Source organism: Heteronotia binoei, chromosome 8, assembly GCF_032191835.1.
Source record: "Heteronotia binoei isolate CCM8104 ecotype False Entrance Well chromosome 8, APGP_CSIRO_Hbin_v1, whole genome shotgun sequence".
NCBI classification, from domain to species: Eukaryota; Metazoa; Chordata; class Lepidosauria; order Squamata; family Gekkonidae; genus Heteronotia; species Heteronotia binoei.
The window spans coordinates 25318798-25345295 of NC_083230.1; the positions used below are offsets into that span (position 1 = coordinate 25318798).

The following is a 26498-nucleotide window of genomic DNA, read 5'->3' on the forward strand; positions in this document are numbered from 1 at the left end:
CGCGCTAAGTCTTCTCTCCCCCCCCACCTCCTCTGGAGGCTGCGCACGCGCCCTGAGTTGCCTATTGGCTTTTGCCATTGGTCGACCAAAAGCGACGCTATTGCTGTGTCTTCCACCTTCATACCCGGCTGTATGAGTGGCAATGGCTGGCGTGCTGAAGAAGGTGAGTCCTTGGAGGGAGGGAAGTGCGTTTACTTGGCTGTGACCGTGAAGCCTTCGGGGGAGGGGAATCCTACGTATCCATGGACACTTGCTCGCTTGCTGAGGGTTTTCTGGGTGCTCCTCAAGTATTCATCCATCCTGGGGCAGTCCCACCATCCTAAGAGCGTCAAATCCGTATCTCTTGAGGCAGCCTTCCCTTGCAGAAACCAACATCTAGCAAAGGGCTACTTGTATCTTTCAAAAATAATGCAAAATGCAGGCATCTTTCCGAACTTTACAGGTTAACTGGTTTATTGTTGCATAAGCTTCTCTGTGCGCTATCAACAACTGGCAGGTAACGTGCAAACACACAGGTATTAGTTATGGAAAATGTATATGCCTCCTATCCAGATCCCTCGTTGCAGTGGCTCACTACGAAGACAATAAGGCAAACCTTTAAAAACAGATCAAGTGCCACCATATCCTTCATTGTTTCTCCCTGCAAAAGATTACCGTTCCGTTTGGATGCCATTTACAACTCCCCAGGATCTTCATAGAGCTCTGATTTGTGTGCCGGTGTCTTGTGTATTGATAATTTCACATAATAATGTTCAAACCCAAAATTGACCTATATTGTGCTGCATTTTCTATGGCACTCTTTAAACCCTGACACGTCTCTTTGCTTGTATCTTGTGTTCTATTGTTATATGTCCCTGGATTTAACAGCTTAAAGGTCATGCAATAATATTGTTATATTCTTTTGGTTGTGAGGGCCATCTATAGGTATCTGTAGTGAGATGCTGGTAGATATGATAATTTTGAAGGAAAGTAATTAATAAAAATGTTAAAAATGTTTTGTCTGGTTCTTTAATGGATTAGATACAAGTCGCGTATCAAGCCTTAAAATCATTACATTTCCTTCCTAGTTTTTGTATCTTGGAGGACAATAATTGAGCAATTACTAATGTTATTAGCTCACTTATTGAATGTGTTTCTCTTTTTTAATGTCTGCAGACTACTGGACTTGTGGGGCTTGCTGTCAATGAAGCTCCGCATGATGTAAGTTTTCTAAAATACCTATTTATTTGAAGTTGGCTTAAAGAAGAAACAAGTGTTGGGCTTCCAATCAGAAGACGACTGAGAAGTGATAGAATAACCATCTCCAAGTACATGAAGGGCTATCATATAGAGGATGGTGTAGAGTTGTTTTCTGTTGCCCCAGAAGGTCAGGCCAGAACTGTTGGGATTTTGAAATTAAATCAAAAGAGTTTTTGGCTAAACAGTAGGAAGAACTTCCTGACAGTTAGAATGGTTCCTCAGTAGAACAGGCTTCTTAGGGAGGAGATGGGCTCTCCTTATTTGGAGGTTTTCAACAGAGGCTTGATGGCCATCTGACAGCAATGCTGATTCTGTGAATTTAGGCAGATCATGAGAAGGAGGACAGGAAAGGTTGCATCAGTGCATAGTTCTTGTGGCCCTTTTCTTACCCTGGGAAATGCAGATCGCCACTTTGGAGTCAGTTGGCCAGAGATCTGGAAGGTTTTTTTGTTTTTTAACATCTTCTGCACATGGAGCAGGTCACTGGAGGGGAGGTATTTATGAATTTCCTGCATTGTGCAAGGGGGTGGACTAGATGACCCTGGAGGGCCCTTCCATTTCTATGATTCTATGATTAATTCTCATGTCTATATTAATATGATGCATAAAATCATAGGCAATTATTAGTTGAGATTCATAACTTAGATTCTGGATAGGTATTGAATTCTGATTAATCAGTGACCAAGAGAAACTTAAATCCTTTAAGCATCCTGGGCTGCCGGTAGTGGTACTTACTTTAATATAAAAATACATTTTATTATTGTTTTAAATAGCTACTTGCTTAGTTGCCTGTGGTGGTAAGAAGTACCTCCAGGTGGCCAAGTAGAAAAATGTTTGGTTTGGGTTTTTTGGCAAGTGAGAAAATTTTTTGAAAGAATTTTTAAACTACTTTGAAAGGCTGTTCTAATAATGCTGTATATGTTCAAAGCACTTTCCACACATTTTCTTTTAATTCTTATAAAACCTTTTCAAGGCATCTAGCGCTACTAGCATTATTATGTAAATAAAATAAATACATTGGGGGGGGGCACATTAAGACTGAAAGTATCTTGCCTAAAATTATGTATTGGGACATGAATCAAACCAAAGGTCTTTTTGATTCATACTTCAGCCACTTATAGAATGTATTACAGGCAATACAGAAATCAAACACTGTGATATGCAGGCAATGTTTGGTAAAACTTATTAAGAGTCGTGTAAAACTATTGTATGCATTATAAAGAAGTACAGCTTTACCGCATTACAAGAAAGGTCCATCCGATGAGCACCCAGATATAAGCTCATTTTGTCAGCAGTATAAGCCGTTTAGCAACACTAAGGGTACAGAAAGTCCTGTTTTGTTGACCATCTACCTAACATTGCATAAAAAGCCAGCTTCGTACTTGAAGGAAGGGTTCTTCATGCTTGGAGTTCACCTGGCACCTCTAGAAATAGCATGGATTTTGTGGGAGACTTCTAAAAAGGTTGTTAGTGCTGATCTGTCACATATGTCCTTTTGGAGAAATCTGACAGATTTTGACTTACAGCAACTATGCACTGGTAGCTGCACAGTTAAAAGAACTGATCCGTCTTTGTTGGTCCATGGAGCTGTTTAAGTGCACTGAAAGACCTTGCCATACCCAGAAAGAAACCCATTCTGAAAATTCACTCAGTTTCAAAGTGTGGAATGGTAAACTGCTCAAGACACATAAAACTAGTTGCATGGATTTCTAGTATTGTGTGGGATGGGGGGCTCAGTAATACCTCTCTGCTTATCTGGCATATTAACCAAACTTTGGGTTTCCTGTGCAATAAAGCTTTCTGAGAAAGACTAATGGAGTTACTTTTGTTACTGTGAGCTGTTGCTGTTTAGTGCCTAGAATCAGTTGTGATCCAGAATACTGCTAGAGGAAATTCATTTGAATCACAGATTTACTAGGTAATCTCAGGCAAGCCATGGTCTCTTATCAGCAATATGGAGATAATACAATCCTACCTTATAAGAATGTTGCAAGGAATAATTGTAATGTACAAGTGGAGGCCCATGAGACTTGGGGGGAATTCCTATTCCCCCACACACACATCACTGAGCTTGGTGAGGCTCCAGGCCCCACACCTTCCATGGAAATCTGCTGCTGGCATCCTCTGTCACACCCAGGCCCAAAGTAGCTGCCAGCTTTCACCACCTCCAGGCCCACAGCAACTGTTGGCCTCCACAGCTCCTGGGTCTGCAGTAGCTGCCAGCTTTCAGGCCCAGAGAAGTAGCCAGCAGCCTCCACCACCATAGCGCCCAGAGCAGTAGCTGCCAACCTCCACTGCCACCGTGCCTGGGCCTGGAGCAGCAGCTGCCAATCTTCTCTGTTGCGGCATCCTCCTCCACCACACTGAGGTTCATAGCAGTTGCCAGTGCAGACCCACAATACTTACAGGGGGATTTCCCCCCCCCCCCTTTCTTACTGTGTGACTCCCAGGCCTTTGCCTCTGCCACCATTGGTCCTGATGCTACTCCTGGCCTGCATATCCAGCACAGCTCCCCGGCTATCTCAATGCCCAGCACCACTTCCAGGCTAAGCAGCTGCTGCTTCAGGCAATGTTCCCTCTAAGCTGTGGAGTCTTGCGAGCAAAATTTCTACTTTGTGAGCTACTGGCATGAAAGTTGTGAGCTGCTGCATAAATTAGTTTGCTCTGGGGCCGTTTTTCCTGAGCTGAGACAAGAAAGAATGGGTGAGCCAGAGGCTAAAAAACCATGAGCTAGCTCACATTAACTCAGCGTAGAGGGAACACTGGCTGCAGGGGCCAGCACTGCTCCTGGGCTGTGTAGCGTTCACTGGGCTCAGTGCAGAGCCCTCATTTGTGCCACTGCTGGGCTACTGGACAGTGAAGCCCCTGCCATTGCCGAACCCAGTGCAGAGCCGTGGGCTGTGCTGCTGCTGGACCTAGTGTGGCTCTCTGGTGTCGCTGCTCACCACCAGAGGTAAGTGCATTCTGTGCACTTGGACAGAGAACACTACTTTTCTTTGGGGGGAAATGTAACCCCACCAATATATATTTTGTGAAGTAGTAAAGTGAGAATGTAAGTCAGTATTGACCAGTATGGAGTACCAGTAAGAAACTGGCCAAAGTGATACTGCCCGTTTTCTGCATCAAGCCGTTCCCTCTAGAGAGAAATAGTTCTGGTAAAGGATTTAAGATGCTTTTACCCTTGTCATTAGGATCACAAATTATGGGCTTTTGATCAGGACAAGCTTCTGAATGTGAAGTAGGCTAATAAACCATACTGTGTTGCCTTGGGATTTAGGGAAAGGGAACCAGAACGCTAATTAGCTATTTGAAATCTTTCAGTTTTTATATATACTTTGAATTTGGGGTTCTCCGGGGCTTTTTTTGTAGGAAAAAAACCAGCAGGAACTCATTTGTATATTAGGCCATGCTCCCTGACATCACCATGGTTTCACACAGGCTTTTTTTGGTAGAAAAAGCCCAACAGGAACTCATTTGTATATTAAGCCACACCCCTGACACCAAGCCAGCCGGAACTGCGTTCCTGTGAGTTCCTGCTAAAAAAAAAAGCCCTGGGGTCCTCAAGACTGCAGTACAGCATTCTCCAGCAAAGCCCTGCTTCCACAATTGACATTGCCTGTATTAATACATAAGCATGAATGGCCAATTTAAAGCTGCTGCTTACCGAATGTTGTGTGATCTTTTCAGCGCCTGAGGATATTGTATACAAAAATTTTTGCTGCTCTGCAGAACGTGCCCAGAGATGCTGCCTACAGGATCTATACAGAGAAAATTGTAAATGAGCGATTTGATCTGGTAAAAACAGTAAGTACAGAAATGGCATGATTCAGTTGTTGTGTTCCCTCCCTTCTCTTGTCATATTGTGTGTTTCAAAATAATTGGAATGCTCTGAACTTAAAATTACTTCCATTAAATAGTTGTTCTGATGTTGATGGGAGAAGATTTAAGATTTCAGTTGTTTTCACAATAGGATAGTGTTAGAAGATATTGGATTTATATCCCGCCCTCCACTCTGAAGAGTCTCAGAGCAGCTCACAATCTCCTTTACCTTCCTCCCCCACAACAGACACCCTGTGAAGTGGGTGGGGCTGGAGAGGTCTCTCACAGCAGCTGCCCTTTCAAGGACAACCTCTGCCAGAGCTATGGCTGGCCCAAGGCTATGCCAGCAGGTGCAAGTGGAGGAGTGGGGAATCAAACCCGGTTCTCCCAGATAAGAGTCCGCACACTTAACCACTACACCAAACCAGCTAACACCAAAGTGTTAGCTTTAGCTTATTCTTGTCAGTCTCCAAAAAACTATAAAGCTTCCTTTTTACTACTACATTGACTTAGTTCAAAAGAAAGCAGATCAGATGATGGAGTATGTATATTTCAGGGAGAAGAGGTGTATTGACTAGACTTTGGAAGATGCAGTTACTGGTGCAATACTGGAAGGTTCTTATATTGCTAAATATTATCTTCCACAGTAACGAAACTATCAAAAATGCTGAGCACAGGTGGAAAGCCCCTGAAAATCTTCAATTTATTTATAAATTGAAAATCTTCAATTTATTAAAATATTTGCTTGTTGAAGAAAAGGTATGAATGTATGTCACTGGTAACCATAGCTTTCAGGGGGGTTTTTGCAGTTTGAAAACCTTTGTTTGCTTTTGTATTGATACTTAAATAATTTTTTTATTTCAGCATGAGGCATATGTTGCTTATTTGTGCTGCTGATCTTACATGTACAGGACAGATCTGAGCCTTTTACTTGCTTTTTTTAAAACATTTGCAGGAGCCTGATGTGCAGAAACTAGAAAACAAAATAAATTGTGGACAGATAGAAGAAGTGATTTTGCAGGTAAGCTGGGTCAATACTTAAGTGCAAACAACTGAAAAGTGTATTATAGACAGGCCTGGCGTGTGGAGTTCTGTTGCCCGAGGCAGAACTCCAACGTGCGCCCCCCCCCAGTAGATTTTCCGTGTGCAAAGCGTGCACGCAGCATGATGACATCACCCAGCACATCCCCTCCGCAGTGCTTGCAGAGTTTGGTGGGTGCTGCGTGCAGGAAGTGCCATTTTTTCTTGGCCTTAAGGGGTCGGGGGAAGAGAGTCTGAGGCTCGGGAACCCCTTACAGCCAAGAAAAAATACTTGGCACTTTCCCTCCGCAGTGCTCACCGAACTCGGCAGGCGCTGCAGGCAGGAAGCCCCATTTTTTCTTGGCTTTAAGGGGTCGGGAGAAGTGAGTCTGAGGCTCGGGAACAGCACGAGCAGGGAGGGGGCACCCGCCTTCTGCCCCTGGTGGGAGCTGGCGCCTAGGCATTTGCCTAGTTTGCCTACTCACATGCATCGGCCTTGATTGTAGAGTCTTTGCATCAGCTATATTGCGTAGTAAGAGAATGAAGGGAATCCCCATTCATTTTAATGTCCTAATTATTGGGAAATTAATGTCTTTTTGTGTCTCCGTAGAGAAGAAAACGTTCATATGGTATCTTATCTCTACAGTACAGCAAAACTGAGTGTGCTGCAATGGGCATGGAATTCTAAGAGAAGTTGAGCTAATTAAAGGGAGGGAAATGATTTTGTTCCCGTCTCCCCAAGTTTGTAGAATCCTTGCAGGGAAGATTTTTGGTGGGTTTTCCAAGTGCATGCCCTCTCCCCCACACATTTTCTGTATGAGCCTGCACCTTGTCTCTTGTAATAGCTAGGTTGATAGGTAACCTTTTTTCAGTAAGACATTGAAACAATACCACTTGCACACAAGATAGGCATTCCTGCACATTTGGGATATTTGTCAGGAATGCAGAAAAAAATTACATTAAAAAAAATGTCCACATCCCAGTGGCTCAATGAGAGCTGAGTGTGCTTATTGCTCTTAGAAAGACTGGAATATTGAGATCAGTTAAAGTGGTAAACCATGAGATGAAAAAATTAGCTCGCTCAAGCCACAGATGATGTATAGTGTTTGGTAGTGCATGGGACTTGCATCTTTTACTGAAGATCTCACATGCGTCATAGAGAGGGGAGATAAAATAAATCCTTCCTTACACTGTACTTTCTTTATTCATTGAATAAAGAGGCAGAAGCAGCAGTTTCATCTTCTCCCCACAGTAACTTCTTCACCCACATCCCAGAATCCTTCCCAAGACAGAAATGTCTACTGTGGGGAGGGGAAATCAGTAACTATGCGTAACGATTAGTGCTTTCCATGGACAGACTGCTGTATTTAACCCACTAGGTCAGTTCAGTGCAGAATCTTTTGGGCAAGTTTCAAAATTAACTTGTGTTTTATCAACAGGCTGAAAGTGAGCTCTCTCTAGCCCGGAAAATGGTGCAGTGGCGGCCATGGGAGCCATTAGTTGAAGAACCGCCTGCTGATCAGTGGAAGTGGCCAGTCTAGTCTGTACTGTTTGTAAATTCTGGAATAGAAGAATACTTCATTAAATGTATGCTGGATGTGGATGAAAATAATCTTTAAATATAATGCTACTTATAATATTTTTGTCTGCTTCAATATTAATTGGAATATTACTCTAGATCAGGAGGGCCAAATTCGACATAAATGAGACCTTGTCAGGCCGGACCATATGTCATAAAATGCAAAGCCTGGTAGCACAGATGTAAACTTTATAAAGGACACAGACAAACACAATTAAATATTTAAAAAAAAAAAAAACTTAAAGCATGCTAAAAAGACTAGAACTCTTCAAATATTTTGTTTATTTAACAGTCTCTGATAACTAAGAGTAACTAACTAACTAACTAAGAGTGTGCAGCAACAAGCATCTGAAAAAAGGCACAAAGATCAATGTTTACAAAGCGGTTGTGATGACAACCCTCATCTACGGCTCCGAATCGTGGGTTTTATACCGTCATCACCTGCGACTCCTTGAGCGCTTTCATCAGCGCTGCCTTCGCACCATCCTCAGCATCCACTGGAGTGACTTTGTGACCAACACTGAAGTCCTCAAGCGGGCGAAGGTTACAAGCATCAAAGCACTGCTGTTGAAGACACAGCTGCGCTGGGCAGGGCATATTTCCAGGATGGAAAACCATCGCCTTCCCAAGATTGCCCTGTATGGCGAACTTTCCACTGGCCATCGAAATAGAGGGGGACCAAAGAAGAGGTACAAGGACTCCTTGAAGAAATCCCTTGGTACCTGTTGCATCAACCATCACCAGTGGTCTGACCTAGCCTCAGATCGCAAAGCATGAAGGCACACCATCCACCAGGCTGTCTCTTCCTTTGAGAACGCACGCATAGCTGGTCTTGAGGACAAAAGGAGATTGAGGAAGAATCGCACTGCTACAGCACCAACCCAAATCAGACTTTTCCCTGCAGCCACTGTGGCCGGACCTGCCTGTCCCGCATTGGTCTTGTTAGCCACCAGCGAGCCTGCAGCAGACGTAGACTACTGCACCTTTCTTAAATCTTCGTTCGCGAAGTCAAGCTGAGAGAGAGATAACTAACACTCCTTCCTCTGAATTATTGTATCAAAATCTGGAGACGTCTGTGCTGTGGCAATATTCAGTATGCTGTTCAGATGTTCCAGTTGCAAATTGCAAACTACTTTTGATTTATTGACATTCATTATAGAAATCTTATAGTCAATGCTTTGAGCCTAGACCCTAGGAGAAATGGCTCAGTATTGTGAGCTTTTCTACATAAATTGTTTCGAGTACTGGTCAAGAACATGTGGAGGCATCATGACATAGAATGAGGGCTGTGTGTTTGTCTACAAAACTATAGTCTTCCCAGAAAAATAACTGCAACTCCTGTGAGGTTGTGCAAGAATAGAGACAGCCATGTATAGTGGTCAGGATCAGCCTAATTATCTGGGAAGCCTAGGTTAAAAATCCCCAATCTACAAAGGAAACGTGCTGGGTGAACTTGGTCTGGACACACACTCTCAGCCTTATCTACCTCACTGGCTTGTTGTTATTCCTCATCTTAAAAGTTCACATTGCTTTCCTACTGAGAAAGACTGGATCATGAAGACATGAATACAGTAAAATGGGGGAGGCAAGCCCAGTTGCACCCAGGAGAGCTCTTTGCTCTGTAGCTCCTGTGTAATTCAGCAAGCCTGGCAAAGCAAGCTGTGTTGCAAAGAGGAGCAAGAGAAAGGGAGAAGGAAGCAGAGAACACCCATTTGCTCATGGGCCTGATAGGACCCCTCTGGGGGCTGATCTGACCCCAGGGCTGCATGTTTGACACTGCTGTCTAAACGTTCTCCATAATGGAGTGAAGTCTATAATTCATTTCCATTTCTATTCTCAGCAGCATACCCTCCCTTCCATTTGCAAATAGAAACTTTCCTTCAAATGGCATCTGCTTCTTCCTAAAATTGGGGAGTCGGGTCAGTACTTATGTCATGTGGAAATCACTTTATTGTATTTTAGAAATAATAAGATTTGATTACAAAAGAGAAAACCAGCAAGAAATGTTCACCATATTTGCAATCTAGGATAATCCATACCTCTTCTGTACATTGTTTCCCTTTTATGACAAGGCTCAGTATCTGCTATAATTTTAAATACGATGGGCTTAATCCTTTCCTGCAAAAGTAGAGCAAGGCGTGAGAAGTATAACAGAGTCCTTCTGTCACTGCCCTCCCCTCTTCACGTTACCCAAAGGTTAGACTGAATGGGGACATGGAAGAAATTTACAGGTTTTCTGTTACCTGAAGTACTCTGATATGCCTCTTGTACCTACATCCTGTGGCAGTGGAAATGGGGTTGCATTGTGGAGATCCCTCCATGTATGGGTTTTACAGTTAGCAGACAGAGATTAATACAAATCTATATATTCCACATTATCCTAATAAAAGATATTCTAGTGTGAGTTAACTTCCCACATCCGCTCAGAAATAGAGGTATGGGAATCTTGCGTTCTGCCGTGAGGAGTCCACCCACATTCTGTCCTCCTTCCACTGAGACAGAAAAAAAAAATCCCTGCTTTCTCTAAGCAACTGAACAGTTTGTTCTCACAACAGGAAACTTCATTATACCTCCTTTCACCGGCTTAGTATGGGAAGGGGAAAGTTTGTAATAGCGACTCAATGAGCTTGGCTTAAGCTCTGGAGAGATGCAATGTGGCAAACGGGCAGTGAGGACGTAGAAGAAGAAGATGATATTGGATTTATATCCCGCCCTCCACTCCGAAGAGTCTCAGAGCGGCTCACAATCTCCTTTCCCTTCCTCCCCCACAACAGACACCCTGTGAGGTGGGTGGGGCTGAGAGGGCTCTCACAGCAGCTGCCCTTTCAAGGACAACCTCTGCCTCTGCTGACCCAAGGCCATTCCAGCAGCTGCAAGTGGAGGAGTGGGGAATCAAACCCGGTTCTCCCAGATAAGAGTCCGCACACTTAACCACTACACCAAACTGGCTACCTGGACTAGCAGCAGTTGGGTAAAGCCACTAACAGTGACTTATCTTGGTGTAAACGTCTACTTTTGGGGGAGGGCAGAGAAGACTCTTAAGTGCAGTTGACTTAATTAAGGGCTGTCTAGTTGCAGCTGACTTATGACAACCCCCTCATGGAGCTTTCAAGGCAAGATTGCCATTGCTTTCCTCTGTACGGCAACACTGGTCCTAATCAAAGTTAATCCTGTGTAGCTTCCAAGCTCTGCTGAGCTCTGGCTGGTGTAGACTATTCAGGCTGCTAGTCATCAGCTACCAGTTTACAAAAACACTTGCATTTGAAGAAAAACCACTAGATGGCATAATCACTACGGCTGTGATAGAAAATAAATGCAGAAAAAAAATGTGCATGACCAAATGATGAAAGATCAGTGATCCTTGAGTTCTACTGAACTAATATGCTTATTGATCCGTTGAATTGAAGTTCCTCTTTCTAGAGATCGTTGACACTTCTCTTCGTTCCTGGTGATTCAGCTCCATACCTGGAGTTTGCTCTGACGTTACTGCTTCTGCAGTATGTTGCTGTAAACTTTTAACCATATCAACTTAAAAACTGGAGTGGCTCCACAGAAAAGGTCTTGGATGACAGAGCATTAAATTGTAGAAGGCACAGAAATCAGAAATATTTAGGTTTGCCAATTCCCAGGTAGGGGCAGGGGATCCTCTAGTTTGGAGGCCCTCTCCCTGCTTCTGCGTCATCAGAAAGTGGGGGAGGAAATGTCTGCAGGGCACTCCATTATTCCCTCTGGAGACTGATTCAGAGAGTATAGTGGAAAATTGAGCAGCGGGTATTGGGGGGGGCTGGGGGTCCAATTCTATGAGCTCCAAAAGAAGGTGTCCCTATCCATTATTTCCAAAGAAGGGGGAGGCATTTGAAAGGTGTGTGGTCCCTTTAAATGTGATGGCCAGAACTCCGTTTGGAGTTCAATTATGCTTGTTGTAATTCTAGGGGATCCACAGGTGCTACCTGGAGACTGGCATCCCTAGCTTCCAACCAAGGTCTCCTCAGCAGCCTTGTACTTTGTGCAGGATGGCCAGCTGCAAAAGAGGTGGAGACATGTACCTTGTGATGCTAGCGCAATTAGGACATTTCAGCAGCCTGCAACCTTCCCTCTCCCTCTAGATCAGCTACCTAGTTTTCCTTTGCATGTAATAATTTCATCTGGCAGCTCTGGAAATTGCAGAGGCGGAGGAGGTCACGTAGAGCATCTCAGTCCCGTTCCCCTGCTTTGCCTAGGAAAGAAGGTCCGTGAAGCAGCGCAACGTCCAAGCATAGTCTCGCTTCTATTCTCCTGCCTCGCGAGAGTTTACGGCGTCCTTGCTGCCATGGATACAGCGGCTGGCCTAGCGACGGAGCGCTCGCGATAAAGTAGCCGCTGCCGAGAGTGTCGTTCGCTATCCGAATATCAAGGTAAAGGCGCTAGACTTTCTTCATTCTTTAACTGAGGAGAACTAATTCGAAGGGGGGCGGGAGTGGAAGCGGAACTGCGTCAGCTCGCTTTCCGTCTTCCAGAGGGCTAAATCCCTTTCGTGGCTGCAAGCATCCGGTGTGTAAATGCCGCCTTTAAAAGAGCACAGCGACGGCGGCGGCGCAAACCGCTTCGGGCGAAGTGGTCCATACGCACGACAGAAACGAAACTACTGATGCATTCTGGGTGCTGCATCCCTCTTGTTGCCCGAGGGACGGTGCCGTGAGGGGCTTGGCGGTGCATTGCGCAGGATTGTAGGGTTGCCAAGTCCAATTCAAGAAATATCTGGGGACTTTGGGGGTGGAGCCAGGAGACATTAGGGGTGGAGCCAAGATCAAGGCTGTGACAAGCATCATTGAACTCCAAAGGGAGTTCTGGCCATCACATTTAAAGGGGCGGCACACCTTTTCTTTTCAGTGTCTTCCTTCCATAGGAAAGAATGAAGGATAGGGGCACCTCCTTTTGGGGCTCACAGAATTGGACCTCCTGGTCCTATCGTTTTCAAACTTGGGGGGTATTTTGGGGAGAGGCACTAGATGCTATGCTGAAAATTTGGTGCCACTACCCCAAAAAAACAGCCCCCCAGAACCCCAGATACCCGCAGATCAATTCTCCATGATTTTCTATGGGAATATATCTCCAAAGGGAATAACAGAGTTCCCAGCAGACATTTCCCTCCCCTCCCCCCGTTTTCTGACGACCCTGAAGCGGGGAGGGGAGGGTCTCCAAACCGGGGGATCCCCTGCCTCCACCTGGGGATTGGCAACCCTAGCGGATTGTCTTCGAGATGTCACACCTTTGATGGCAGGCAGAACTTCAACAGAGGCACTGGGAAGCGCAACACTGTAAAAAAAGGCTTTTTAAAAAACTGTCGCGGAAACCATCGCTCTTGGGTTAGCATGAGCCCCGCAGTAGAGCTAAGCAGTTCGTGCACGAGCTAAGGAAGGGGCTGTGTCGTCACAAGCACTTTAAGAGGAGACTGACTGCCTTCTTACCGCCTTTCGCGTAGCAAGGTTTTGGATAGGTTCCTGCAGAGCTAGATACAAGGCAGACAAGAAGTACGGTGGGTGTAAATAAGGACTCTTGAAATGAGTCCTTTTCCCTAAAAGGAAAGAGCTTTTTGGGGAGGGACGGTGGCTCAGCGGTAGAGCATCTGCTTGGGAAGCAGAAGGTCCCAGGTTCAATCCCCGGCATCTCCAGCTAAAAAGGGTCCAGGCAAATAAGTGTGAAAAACCGCAGCTTGAGACCCTGGAGAGCCGCTGCCAGTCTGAGTAGACAATACTGACTTTGATGGACGGAGGGTCTGATTCAGTATAAGGCAGCTTTATATGGTCATATGTTCATAGCTGACTGGGAAGCTGCTATCATGCCTGAAAGGCTAGCTGCTGCTGAACTATAATGGACCAACGGTGGGCTGTGGCTGCTGATTGTTATCCTAGAGGCATTTTTATGGTCAGAGACATTATCCTTTCTTTGTGGCCTTACACCTTCCAGAGCTAGAGAACAAAGTTGGAGTCCAGTAGCATCTTTAAGACCAACAAAGTTTTATTCGGAATAGAACAAAGTTGCAGTCCAGTAGCACCTTTAAGACCAACAAAGTTTTATTCAGAATTTCGAATGTAAACTTTCGTGTGCATGCGCACTATCAAACGATGACGCTCATGGGGTAGATCTGTAAAAAAGGAAATAGGCCAGTATGCCAAGAGTCCCTCAAATTGCAGTTGTTTTGTATCTATCTTAATTACCAGTTTCACATATTGCTAGATTAAAAGAGTAATTATGTTACCAGAAGTTTTACATTAGAAAAAGTTTTCTGGTGTTGCAGTGGTTTTATTTAATAGCATTCTATAGATCTGAGATTTGGGGCAGGGAATAATATCTTTATAGTAAGGAATGGATCTTAACCAGGGGTCATTTAGTAGAAAAAGAGGTGCTGGAGCTCATTAGCACAACTCATTTGCATATGCCACACACCCTGACATCACTAGGTGTACTAAATTATACCAGCTCACTATCTACCTTAAAATGCTTCTTGAATTATAATTGTCATAATAAAAGATTATTACAGAAATACACCAGATTACCAATATCAAACTTTCGTTTGATCCCAGAGTTGTATTATTAAGTAAATGGTCTCCCTCGGATGATAACTTGATTGAAAATATAAGGATATACATCTTGCTATCAGTAGCTCGCACTACTATTGCAGCCAAATGGATATCCCATTATAAGCCAACAATTCTTGACTGGTGACGTCTATGGGAACACTTTATAATGGCTAAAATTTCCAATTCAATGGCTTCTTCTTCTGTTGGTAAATACGAAAAAACATTTTGTATCAACCCTATTGTAGAATGTTTAGCAACTTTAAACATAATTCTTAAGAATTCGATGTACAATCAAATGCTATAATTCTAATGATAGTCAACTGGATGTCTTACATTACTTTTGTTTTTAAAATCGAAACTTGAAGCTATATACTTATCTATCTACCTTTCTAGGGTTTTTTTTATTTGTAATATTCTTTGGAACACTTAAGAAAGGAAGAAAATAATAATAATAAAACCTTACTCCTATCATACTTTTAAAATTACTTTCTCTCATGTGGCCACAGTACCATGAGGAAGATTTCCATCTGTCTGCTTTATATGTTTTGGTTATTTTCCCATTTCTTGTGGGGAAAAACATTTGAAAGTTTGTCAGATTTGAGAGTTCAGCAAAATTTTCACAGGGGGCTTGAATAATGGAGCCCAGAAGCAAGTATTTTTTTTTGGGGGGGTGGTTAAGAAAGAAAGAGCACAATAAAATTTAGAGGCTCTGGAGCTCCTCTCCTGTGAGCTGCCCAAAATGAGGCCTGATCGCAACTCAAAAATAGGGTGAATAAAAAAATGGTGCATTGGAAATTATGTTCACCATGGTCTTGAAACCAGTTTTGTAGCCCTTAATCCCTTGAGGATGTTCCAGCACACTTCACTCTCTTTACACTTCGGGGAAAAAATGGTTAGTAAACATGCAGTACATTTGAGTTGTGTGAAACCATATATTTGTAACCCTTTTAATCTTAAACGGGCTAGGTTAGTGCCAGTGGTCACAGAATTGTGGATGCCCCATTCTGTACGCACTTTAATAGAAACAATAGATTCAGACTGGGAGCTTTAACAAACAGTATGAATAGAAATAATAATGAGCAGTCCCAAACTTATGGTTAAAAAAGAAGACAGTCTCTAGCCACTTTTCCTCACAGCCACTGAGAAGCCACACACTCCCAGGATTGAAGGCTCCCTCAAGAAGACAGCCACTCCTCCTCCAACTACTTTTCTCAGTCACCACTGTCTTTTCTTCTTTAGAAATCCCTAAAGAAGAAGTTCCTCCTTCTTCTGCAGAAATTCACACCTTCAGAAGGGAAATGTTGCAGCTTCTTTCCTTGGTTCTACCTCTTGAAGTCTACCCCCGCCTCTAGACTGTGGTGTTTCCAGGCCAGGGCCCTCTATGTAGGTAAAAACGTAACACAGCTTTTTAATAATAGCTAAATATTTTTACAAGGCTTCTATATTTTAATAGCGAAGTTGGCCAAATCTGAGGACATCTAAAGTTTGTAATTGAAACCATGAACAAACAACGCAAATCTTTCTACAAACATGAATACCCCAGGTTTGCAGAAAAATCTAAAGTAAAAAAGTGGAAAGGAAAGGTCCCCTGTGCAAGCACCAGTCGTTTCCGACTCTGGGGTGACGTTGCTTTCACAACGTTTTCACGGCAGACTTTTTACGGGGTGGTTTGGGTCTGAACTCTCTGCTCATGACCTGAGTTAGATTCCGGTGGAAGCTGGATTTCAGGTAGCCGGCCCAAGGTTGACTCAGCCTTCCATCCTTCCAAGGTCAATAAAATGAGTACTCAGCTTGCTGGGGGGAAAGTGTAAAAAAGGGGGGGGGGAACCCCAAAATGATAAAAGGTAGCCTGTAACTTTAATAGAAGCTCTCAATGGCTGTTGCTAGATGTCACCTGCAGGGGACCAAGAAGGGTCTCCTGCTGGCTGACCCCACTCTGGTAAATGTCTAGGATTGCCAGCCTCCAGGTCGGACCTGGAGATCTGCTTTTACGACTGATCTCCCACTGGAGCAAATGGCTGCTTTGAAGGGTGGACTCTGTGGCATTATACCATGCTAAGGACCCTCCCCTCTCCAGACCCTACCTCTCCTGGATCCACCCCCAAAGTCCCCAGGTGTTTTCCAACATAGACCTGGCAACCCTTTAAGGGTCTGTCTGGGATGGCCCAGAGCACCCACCTCACCCCTGTCTTCTTCTTAACAGAACTTTCTATCCGTGACCGAAGAGACGTGAGGACCCAGGCTGTATAACAACAATTTTATTATAAATGCTCAAGAATAAACAAATGAGTTTTAATTATTAGTGCAACAGTGAAACGTAGAAACAGTAAGGGTGATGCAAAGAAAATAACAACCCTGACACGACTAACTAAACATTCCCTTCCTCTAATGCCAACAGACTCACCACTCCTTGAGTGGAAAAACCCTCCTGCTGCAGCCTTTTCAGTAAGAACTTTCCTGACTGCAGCCTCTCCAGAGAGAACAACCCTCCCTCTTTAGCTAGCCTTTTTATTATTTCTTCCCAGAACCCACCCCTCTGTTCTTCACTGGGGAAGTTTTCCCTCCTAAACTTCTGCCCACCCGATCAGAGGGACAGAAGGGATCCTGGGAAATATAGGCCTTACTCTAACACAGGCTTTCCTGGAGCCTGTTGGTCACACTAGGCCTATGATCATGACACTAGGCAAGCACAACATTCTGGTCTTGGTGTCTGTCAGTAAAATACCCCTTTCCATGGAAATGTTGGCCTTTGAAGGAGGACTCATTGGAGCCAGGACTGGCAGCAATCACTGAGTAATTTGACACCACCTGACTTGCATGACTCAACTAAGCCTGGCTGCTTGCCACTGTTCAGCAGCAACCACCCTATGAAAGCCAGTGTGATGCAGCAGTTAGATCAGGGGTATCAAACTCATTGGTTATGAGGGCTGGATCTGACATAAAAGTTATTGTTGGGCTGGGCCATGTCGGGTTAGGCCGGGCCAGGTCAGGCTGGGCCATGTGTGTACCTATTTAAGATTAGGTAGCAGAGATATAAACTTTATAAAGGACACAGACAAACACAATTAACTGTATATATTTTTAAAAAACTTAAAACATGCTTAAAACATTAGCACTCGGTCTTAAAGGTGCTTTCTTTCCATTTCTCCCATGGGATCCAGGGAACTGGGCAAAGGAAGCTCTGGCTCTTTCCTTCCTTCACCAGGAGACTGGAGGGAGGGGGAGAGGAGCCTCAGCCAATAGAAGGAAGAGAGGCTTGGCTCAGTAGCTCTGCTGTGCAATTGAGAGAGACTGGAAAAACAAGCTCTGCCTCCCCCCCTTCTTTCCTCAGCCAATGGAGAAAATAGAGGTTTTGCTCCTGTGCAATTGAGAAAGCCTTGCAAAGCAAGCTGATATGCAGAAGAAAGAGAGAGAGAGAGAGAGAAGGAAGCAGATGACAGCCAGTTGCTCAGGGGCCTGATAGGAGCCCTCCAGGGGCCTGATTTGGCTCCCGGGCCACATGTTTGATACCCCGGAGTTAGAGCTTCAGAGTAGGATCTGGGAAACCCAGTTTAGAATCCCTGTCTTTGGACAAGTCACATACTTTCAGCCTAACCCACCTCATTGGGTTGTTGTGTGGATAAAAAGGAAAAGAGAATAATGTATGATGACTTGGTCCCCACTATGGAGAAATGTAAGGTATAAATGAAGTAAATAAATGTTCCCTACCACAGAACTGGGTCAACACTACATAGTTTTCCTAGGCAGAGGATACGGGGTGGGGTGGGGGCAGAAGATAGATAAAGGTAAGATGGCTGTTTGGTGGGGAAGAGAAGAGAGAAGGAAATGTGCTATGGGAGAGGTGGAGTCGATGACTCATATGTTTTTTCGATGCCCTTTCCACCAGGTACAGAGGGATAGGTTTGTTTCCCCGTTTGTAGTTAAACCAATGGCAGACGCGGACGAGGCATGTTTGGAGAAACTTTTGGTAGATGCAAGTCCAACTATCTCTAGACAGATAGCCAAATTTTGGCATTATCTTGTGAAGTTCCATACTAAGAAACAAGAAACTGCATGTCTTGTATGATCTCTTGGAATTTTAGTTTATAAATGTTTTTTATACTCTGATTTAAAGGATTTATATAAATTGGAACTGACTTGAATTTTAAAATTGGTTCAATTATATTTTAGTTATCTTGGATTGTATAGGTGGGGAAATGTTTATGTATTTTATTGTATTTTATGTTTTTTTTTAGGAGGGTATTTTATACTATCTTAGGTATTTTAGGAGGGTTTTATATGATGTGTTATAGTTTTTATATTGGTCTATGACTGTAATAAAGTTCATTCATTCATTCATTCAAGGCTACGAGGGCTTTCAAGAAAGGGAAAGAGCAAATAGTAGAGGGGAAAATGAGGTCCCCCGCTATAAATCCTTGTGAATTTCTGTTTGTAAGGTCTTAAAAGTTCAGCCATATATATATGCCGCCACCACCTCCTGTGGCAGTGAATTCCACATGTTAATCACCCTTTGGGTGAAGAAGTACTTCCTTTTATCCGTTTTAACCTGACTGCTCAGCAATTTCATTGAATGCCCACGAGTTCTTGTATTGTGAGAAATGGAGAAAAGTACTTCTTTCTTTACTTTCTCCATCCCATGCATAATCTTGTAAACTTCTATCATGTCACCCCACAGTCGATGTTTCTCTAAGCTAAAGAGCCCCAAGCATTTTAGCTTTTCTTCATAGGGAAAGTGTTCCAAACCTTTAATCATTCTAGTTACCCTTTTCTGCATTTTTTCAATGCTATAATATCCTTTTTGAGGTGCAGTGACCAGAATTGTACACAGTATTCCAAATGAGACCGCACCATCGATTTATACAGGGGCATTATGATACTGGCTGATTTGTTTTCAATTCCCTTCCTAATAATTCCCAGCATGGCGTTGGCCTTTTTATTGCAATCACACACTGTCTTGACATTTTCAGTGAGTTATCTACCACAACCCCCTCTTGGTCAGTCTTTGTCAGTTCACACCCCATCAACTTGTATTTGTAGCTGGGATTCTTGGCCCCAATGTGCATTACTTTGCACTTGTCCACATTTAACCCCATCTGCCACGTTGACACCCACTCACCCAGCCTCAACAGATCCCTTTGGAGTGCCTCACAATCCTCTCTTGTTCTCATCACCCTGAACAATTTAGTGTCATCTGCAAACTTGGCCACTTCACCGCTTACTCCCAACTCCAAATCATTTATGAACAAGTTAAAGAGCATGGGACCCAGTACTGAGCCCTACAGCACCCCACTGCTTACCGTCCTCCGCTGTGAAGACTGCCCATTTATACTCTCTGCTTCCTATTAATTAGCCAGTTTTTGATCCACAAGAGGACATGTCCTTTTACTCCATGACTTTCGAACTTACTAAGGAGCCTTTGATGAGGAACTTTATCAAAAGCTTTCTGGAAGTCAAGGTAAACAACATGTTATCTTAGATGTATTCCATCCACAAATTGAATAGGACAAATTTTCAGTGTCCCAAATACAGCATGATCTGACTTGGCCGATTTATTTGTGTTTTTATAAACGAAATTAAACATCACATGTTGGTTTTATGTTCTAGTGGCAGCAGATTCAGAAACCAAAATATTTGCTTAGGAGGGGAAAAAATCAACTGTGGTTTAAATGTTATATTCAAACAAATTCAGTGTTTTATGTGAAAATTTTGATTGATAAAAAAATGGTAAACCTGCTGACACTATATCATGCGCTTCCCTTCCACTGTTCACATTTAAGGAATGATAAAGCAAAAAAAAAAAATTAATTAAAAACTGTTGATAGACTCATTTTACTGTGCTCAAAGAATTGTGCATGATATGACATAATTGTTTACTCATCATCTATTTGAGCAGAATTTAACTCTTTTAAATCGGGGTCACTGGGGCACAGCACCTCAGTTCCACTGTCACTGTTCATAGCATTACTTGTTAATCCTAGGGCAAAATAATTAGATTAGTGATAATAATATCCTTTTCACAGTGTGTGAAGAGACATGTAAGTAAGAATTTGAGCTTTGGTTTTGATTGGATCTGCATTTATAACAATGTGTGTGAGAGAAAATGAGTGTGACTTTATTTCTGTTTTCTCATTTACAAAACTATTAAACATATCTGTTCTCTCTCATAAAATTTCAAGGGATAATCACCTAAGAAACATTAATTATAACCTTGAAGCTGCCAGGCTGGCTAATATTGTATTGGCAATGCCATCCATTCATAGTTACTAATTTTATGGTGAAAAAATGACGGTTCAGAGAGCGAATTTTTTCCCCCACAGAAAAATAAAGCACTGGAAAATGGTCTGTTTTGGAAAATGTCCACATCTCTGGTTTAATCTGAAGAGCTTTCTCCTACTGATGGTTTTGTGCAATGTCTAATAACAGAAAATGCAACCAGTCACTTCAGACTGGGATTTAGACTAAATTTCTTAATATGGAATAACAAGTTCTTGAAAATTATGCTTGATTCTTATGTCAAAAATATGTATTCTTAATTTCAGTAAAATGGCTGATCCAGAGAAAGAGGCAGGTGACCTTATTGAAGAGGATGTTGATGTATCAGTACCTGAGCAGCAACTTTTAGAGGACGCATCAGTATCAGAACAAACAGAAGAAGTTACAGACTTTGTAAGAACTACAGAAAAGCGGACAGATGCAGCGCTGTCAAATGAAACAGCTCTGCCTGCAGAACAGAAGCAGTTAATGCTTGAGTCTAGCACTACTGAGGAGCGGACAGAGAGACTGGACAGTGTAACAGAGCTAGAGGAAGCCCATGCAGAACCCCAGGTTCAGGAAGATGTTGCAGATGTCAAAGACCTTAGTGATGAACTTCAGTCTGATGTCGACACACCAGCTCCAGTAGTCGAAATTACAGCAAAAGCCGTTAGAACTCCTGCTGAAAATGTGTCTGGATTAGCTGCAGAAACACATGCTATGAGTAGCACGCCATCAGGAATTTGGGGATCTCAAGTACCACAAGTTCCAGAAGATGCAAACGATTTTACTTTGACAGGTATACAGTTTAGTGGATACTGCAATTCTTTTTTTGGTTGTCTTTACTTCTTTCATGCTTCCCCATGATGTCTGGCTCCTTTCCTATCAAAGCGATATTAGCGCATAGATCAGGATGTACTGTGCTGGGTGAAGCAGAAAATTGCCCTTGTCTGTTATCCCTGCTGTGGCTAATAGCAACTCTGGGGGCAATTTCTATCAGGCAAGAAGCACGGCAGTGAAGCCCCTTTGCTGCAGTATTGATGAGATCTGCATTGAGGGCCCTATGGCTGGATTTAAAAGACATCAGGACATCGAGTTGTAGATTTCTCATGTCCTTCAGTGGATTTTGATTGGTTCCTTTATTTGGCAAGTATGTACTGTTTTTGTTGGAAAGTGCACAGCATAGCGCACATTAAGAGCATAATACACCAACCTGCCACTAAAGGAAAAGATACTAAAAAAAACAAGAACCTCACAAAAAGTAATCCAGCATTCACATTAGTAATCACAAACTAATGAAAAACGGTAAGAAAATCATTTTCAAAGGGTGGATGCCCAAAGCCTAGTGCAATAGAAATATCTTAAATAAGCTAAGCTGAGCCTCAAAAAAGGAGAGAATTTTGCAATTTGGATACTCTCCAAACCTCTGTAAGCAATGAGCCCTCAACAAAGGCCTCCTGAGATGATGTGTAGACAATGACAGTCCAGTACTGGAATGAATAATAGCTCCCCCCTCCCCCCCGTTCTTCAGTGGAATGGGGAGCTTTCAGTACCAAGGGATTTTGAGTTTTCTGCTATTTTAGGGAACCCTCTTCAGTACAATATACATTCTGTTGGTATGTCCAGAGATGTCTCGCTTTTGAAATTAACAGCAGTTAAAGGATTACTTTTTATAACCTATACCTACTTGTTTACATAATGGAAAGAAAGATGACATATATAGGATTACCAAGATATCTCTCATACAGTTGTTAGTTAACCTGCTTAGCTTCATAGGCCCTATTCTGTGTATTCTTTATTTAACATGATGTCGCATTTACCGATATTGTACTGTTATAAAGTATTATTTTACGGTATTTGAATAATTTCATTTAAACCAATGTTGTTTTTAAAGTGATAACTAGTTTGAAAAAAAAATATCACCTTAGTTGTCTGAGGAGAAAAAGAGGCATGGAGTAAGAACCTGTGCCATCAAACTGAAGACCCTAAAGTAGTTGGCAAAATATGAGCATGGATTTTATTTCTTTTCTTTTTCCCTCCAGTTAAAATCATGCTGCATCCTGCTATCCAAATTTTCACTATGGCTTTCAGTCCTAACAAAACCGTGGGGCAAATAAAACAGTATTTTTCATCAAGATTAAAAATACCACAGGATGTTTTACAGTTCATTTTGCTAGGTATGTATCAAGTTTTGGTATTAATCTCCCTGGGCTCCCCTGATCTATAAAAAAAAAATAATGAATTGGACCTGGAGTAAGAATGAATATTACTCAATAGAATTAATTGATATGTTTTGTTCAAAGAATCCATATAAAGAATCAATATATGCAAGTAGCCGCTGTGGTGAAGGGCGACTCAGCATTAGTTAGCATTGCTGTCCGACATAATGACTGCAGAGGATATAGTGTTGAGGCTCTGCATAAATGCAAGTGCATTGGGAGCAGTAGTTGCATGTTACCATTCAACCCACAGGTACAGTTTGCATAGAGAGCTCTGCCACATAGTGCTTGGCTAGTCTCCTCACTTTAAAGAGTTCTTCTGTAACATCGCTATTTTCAGAATCTCATACCCATCAAAGGGCGCATGGAGAAGCCCCTTTGAGGGAGGTTTTTGTTTTTTTTAAAGAAAGAGGTAGACGCAGAACATTGGTTGCAGTGGCATCACCGTTTCTGAGCATGGCTGCTTCTCCAAAACCAGCCGCATTTTTATTTGGTTTTTTTCTGTGCTGATATTTATCCCTTGTTTATGATGTGTGACCTGTTAATCTTAACTATTACATTTTAGGAAGAATAATGGAGGATAGTGAAACGCTACAGGATCTTGCCGCTAAATGTCATGGAACTGCACAGTTCGATATGTTCTCCTTAGATGAAGAACGCTTTCCAATCAAAGCATCTAAACTCCTCCAAGAATACTATATGCCTGATGTTATAACTGTCAACGTGCAAACCGGTGAACAGTCATTTTCAAATATGAATTCTAGCTTGTTCTGATCAGATATTTTACTGTCTTGTATGCAATCTAACTCTACTGTTTCTGGATAGATGCAGACACATTTCAGGATGTATCCGTAGAGATTACAAGGCCAACTTATGAGAAACCGTTTCTGGGTGGATTTAGAAATAGGCTAACTGGCGTGGAATATCACAATGCAGGATCACAGACAGTACCCAGAAAACGTCCAGATAAAGAATATATAGAGTTCTGTCGGTCGACACAGGTACATTTGCAAGACAATAAAAATACATTACTTTGAATCTAAGTAAACAAGCTAAGTATCTTTCATCATGTATGAAGATAATCATGTGGATTATTTTTCTGCATACATTCACAAATGAGCTTTTCATTCATTATATCTGGTATATAGGAAAAAACAGTGTTTGTACACTGCCATCCTAAACAGAGAATAGGGGAGGGACAGTGGCTCAGTGGTAGAGCATCTGCTTGGGAAGCAGAAGGTCCCAGGTTCAATCCCCGGCATCTCCAAAAAGGGGTCCAGGCAAATAGGTATGAAAAACCTCAGCTTGAGACCCTGGAGAGCAGGGGAGGGACGGTGGCTCAGTGGTAGAGCATCTGCTTGGGAAGCAGAAGGTCCCAGGTTCAATCCCTGGCATCTCCAAAAAGGGGTCCAGGCAAATAGGTGTGAAAAACCTCAGCTTGAGACCTTGGAGAGCTGCTGCCAGTCTGAGAAGACAATACTGACTTTGATGGACCAAAGGTCTGATCCAGTATAAAGCAGCTTCATATGTTCATGTTCAATAATAATTAAGCTCCATGAAGTCATAACCGACTTACAGCAATCCCTCATAGAGTTTGCAGAGATGGGTTGCCGTTGCCTTCCTTTACATAGCAATGCTGGTCTTCCATGAGGACCTCTCATCCTCATACTGTCTGACGCTGCTTAGCTTCCACTCTGACAGGCTTGGGCTAGTCTGACCTATTCAGGCTGCTAGAGTTATGCCCTTTATTAATTGGGTCAGTGGACTTTGAAGGGTGTGGCACCACTTAGGATTTCACTGTTATAGTAGCTTTTACAGAATGATCTGTAAAAATGAATATTTTTTTTTTCCTAGACCGTGGTTGAGAGGAAAAAGCTGCAACAGACGAGAAATACAACTTCCACTCAGATGACTAAAATTGGTGTTTATGTGTCAAACATCACAGACAAACTCATTGAACCAAAGGGCTATGTCACAGCTGAAGAGTACCACGCACGAAGACTTAAGGCAGTAAGTGTTCAAGCTGCTGAATGATCATCATTAAATCATCATATTGATCGAAAGCAATCGTTGGGCAGAGCAATCCTGAGCCGCACCTACCCTGCAGCGGCCAGCTGCTGTGCAGCCTAGGTGCCGCTAGTCGGCTCTGTAAGGGCCAAGTCACGCTTCAGCGGAGGGGGGAAAGTGTAGCTAGTGGCTTGCAAGGCCATCTCCGTGGCAATTCTGTCGCAGCATGGCCTCACAATGTACTGCTGAGGTGGGGACAGCATGACGGGAGGGGCACTTTGTGTCAACAGGAGTGGCTAGACCTGGGGGCAGATGCCATTGCATGACCGTTGGGGACGGGGAAGGGCACCTTGGGAGAGCCCCATTCTCCTCTCCCACCCTGCCCCTTGACAGACATTTCTGCTGATGATAGCACATGGTCACCATCATTTGTTTTCCTTGCATGCCGGCATGTTCCATGGGCAAGCCCCTCCTCCAAATACTTTGAGCCTTCCTGCTGAAGTGGCTCCCCCTACCGCTGACACAGGGAACCCCCATGACCCAGTAGCCCCCCTCCCCCAGTACTACTTGCACAAATGCCTTTCCCCCTGGGTGCCAGAGAACCCCTTTCTGAGGGATTTCTAAGAGGGAGAGCTCACTCACCCCACAGGCTTCTGTATGAAGTGGGGAAGGGCCAGAGGGTGGTCTGGGTGAATTAGTCAGCTTATAACACCGAGAGGCTGGATCTGGAAGCCCCAGCACCCATTTCCCACTTGTAACATGGAAGCTAGATGGGTGGTCTTGGGCCAGATGCACAACCTCAGCCTGACCAACCTCATGGGGCCATTGTGAGGTTCAATCCCTGGCATCTCCAAAAAAGGGTCCAGGCAAATAGGTGTGAAAAACCTCAGCTTGAGACCCTGGAGAGCCGCTGCCAGTCTGAGAAGACAATACTGACTTTGATGGACCGAAGGTCTGATTCAGTATAAAGCAGCTTCATATGTTCATGTTCAATAATAATTAAGCTCCATGAAGTCATAACCGACTTACAGCAATCCCTCATCCATTCACTTGTTTCATTAGTGACCTCCACTCTCCTCCCCACCCAGTAGATTGCATCACTTCCCTCTTCTCTATCCCATGCTCACAATGGCCCCATGAGGTTGGCCAGGCTGAGGTTGTGCATCTCGCCCAAGGCCACCCATTTAGCTTCCATGTTACAAGTGGGAAATGGATGCTGGGGCTTCCAGATCCAGCCTCTCGGTGTTATAAGCTGACTAATTCACCCAGACCACCCTCTGGCCCTTCCCCAATTCATACAGAAGCCTGTGGGGTGAGTGAGCTTTCCCTCTTAGAAATCCCCTCAGAAAGCCCACAGGGGGAGTGGCAGATGTGGTGGGGAGGGAGTGGGGCAGGGAGGGGTGTGGAGCTCCTGCCGTGTAGCAGAAACCAAGCAGCAGAGACAAAGTTGGGGCATAACCTAGACGTTATTGCACTGGAATCCATGGCGAGGGTTGACAACTCTGCCCACTTCCGCTCTGGGGATTGAGGAGCCCTGCCACAGCATGATCCCAAGTGGGATAGCATCACAGGTGGAACCTGGAAGGGCTTGCTGAGTGCAGAGCTCTACTTCAAGAGGAGGGCCAGAACAGTTCCCTGAATAGTGTGGTAGGGGCACACTCCAACTGTTGAAGTGCCACAAGTGCCACGTCGACCTCAGTCATGGATGTCTTGTCCCGAAAGGGTCTGCATATGCAGCCCTATTGAGGGGGCGGAGCTCACCACAACCCCCCCCCCCTTCAGGTGCATGATGGAACCAGCCGA

At 43.6% G+C, this 26498-nt stretch overlaps 2 protein-coding genes across 2 annotated transcripts in view; both read left to right on the plus strand.

Moving 5' to 3' along the window:
• Positions 1-10: 10 nt before the first annotated feature.
• Positions 11-7717, plus strand: NDUFA5 (NADH:ubiquinone oxidoreductase subunit A5). The gene is made up of 5 exons (XM_060244819.1): positions 11-163; positions 1156-1200; positions 4927-5043; positions 6014-6079; positions 7518-7717. Exons 1-5 carry the CDS (start codon positions 143-145, stop codon positions 7617-7619), a joined length of 351 nt encoding a protein of 116 aa, XP_060100802.1. The 5' UTR covers positions 11-142; the 3' UTR covers positions 7620-7717.
• Positions 7718-11968: 4251 nt separating this feature from the next.
• Positions 11969-26498, plus strand: part of IQUB (IQ motif and ubiquitin domain containing) — a 56702-nt gene continuing 42172 nt past the window's right edge. Inside the window, 6 exon segments of the mRNA XM_060244820.1 lie at positions 11969-12051; positions 20757-21268; positions 22512-22646; positions 23254-23421; positions 23514-23689; positions 24543-24698. Of these exon segments, the coding sequence (XP_060100803.1) occupies positions 20761-21268; positions 22512-22646; positions 23254-23421; positions 23514-23689; positions 24543-24698 (1143 nt within the window). The 5' untranslated portion in view covers positions 11969-12051; positions 20757-20760.

Bases quoted from the DNA above. Each gene is read 5' to 3' on its own strand.
- NDUFA5 (XM_060244819.1), top strand. From the start codon at position 143: ATGGCTGGCGTGCTGAAGAAG. The intron at 1,201-4,926 runs GTAAGTTTTCTA...TGATCTTTTCAG, and splicing joins TCAATGAAGCTCCGCATGAT to CGCCTGAGGATATTGTATAC. The intron at 5,044-6,013 runs GTAAGTACAGAA...AAACATTTGCAG, and splicing joins GATTTGATCTGGTAAAAACA to GAGCCTGATGTGCAGAAACT.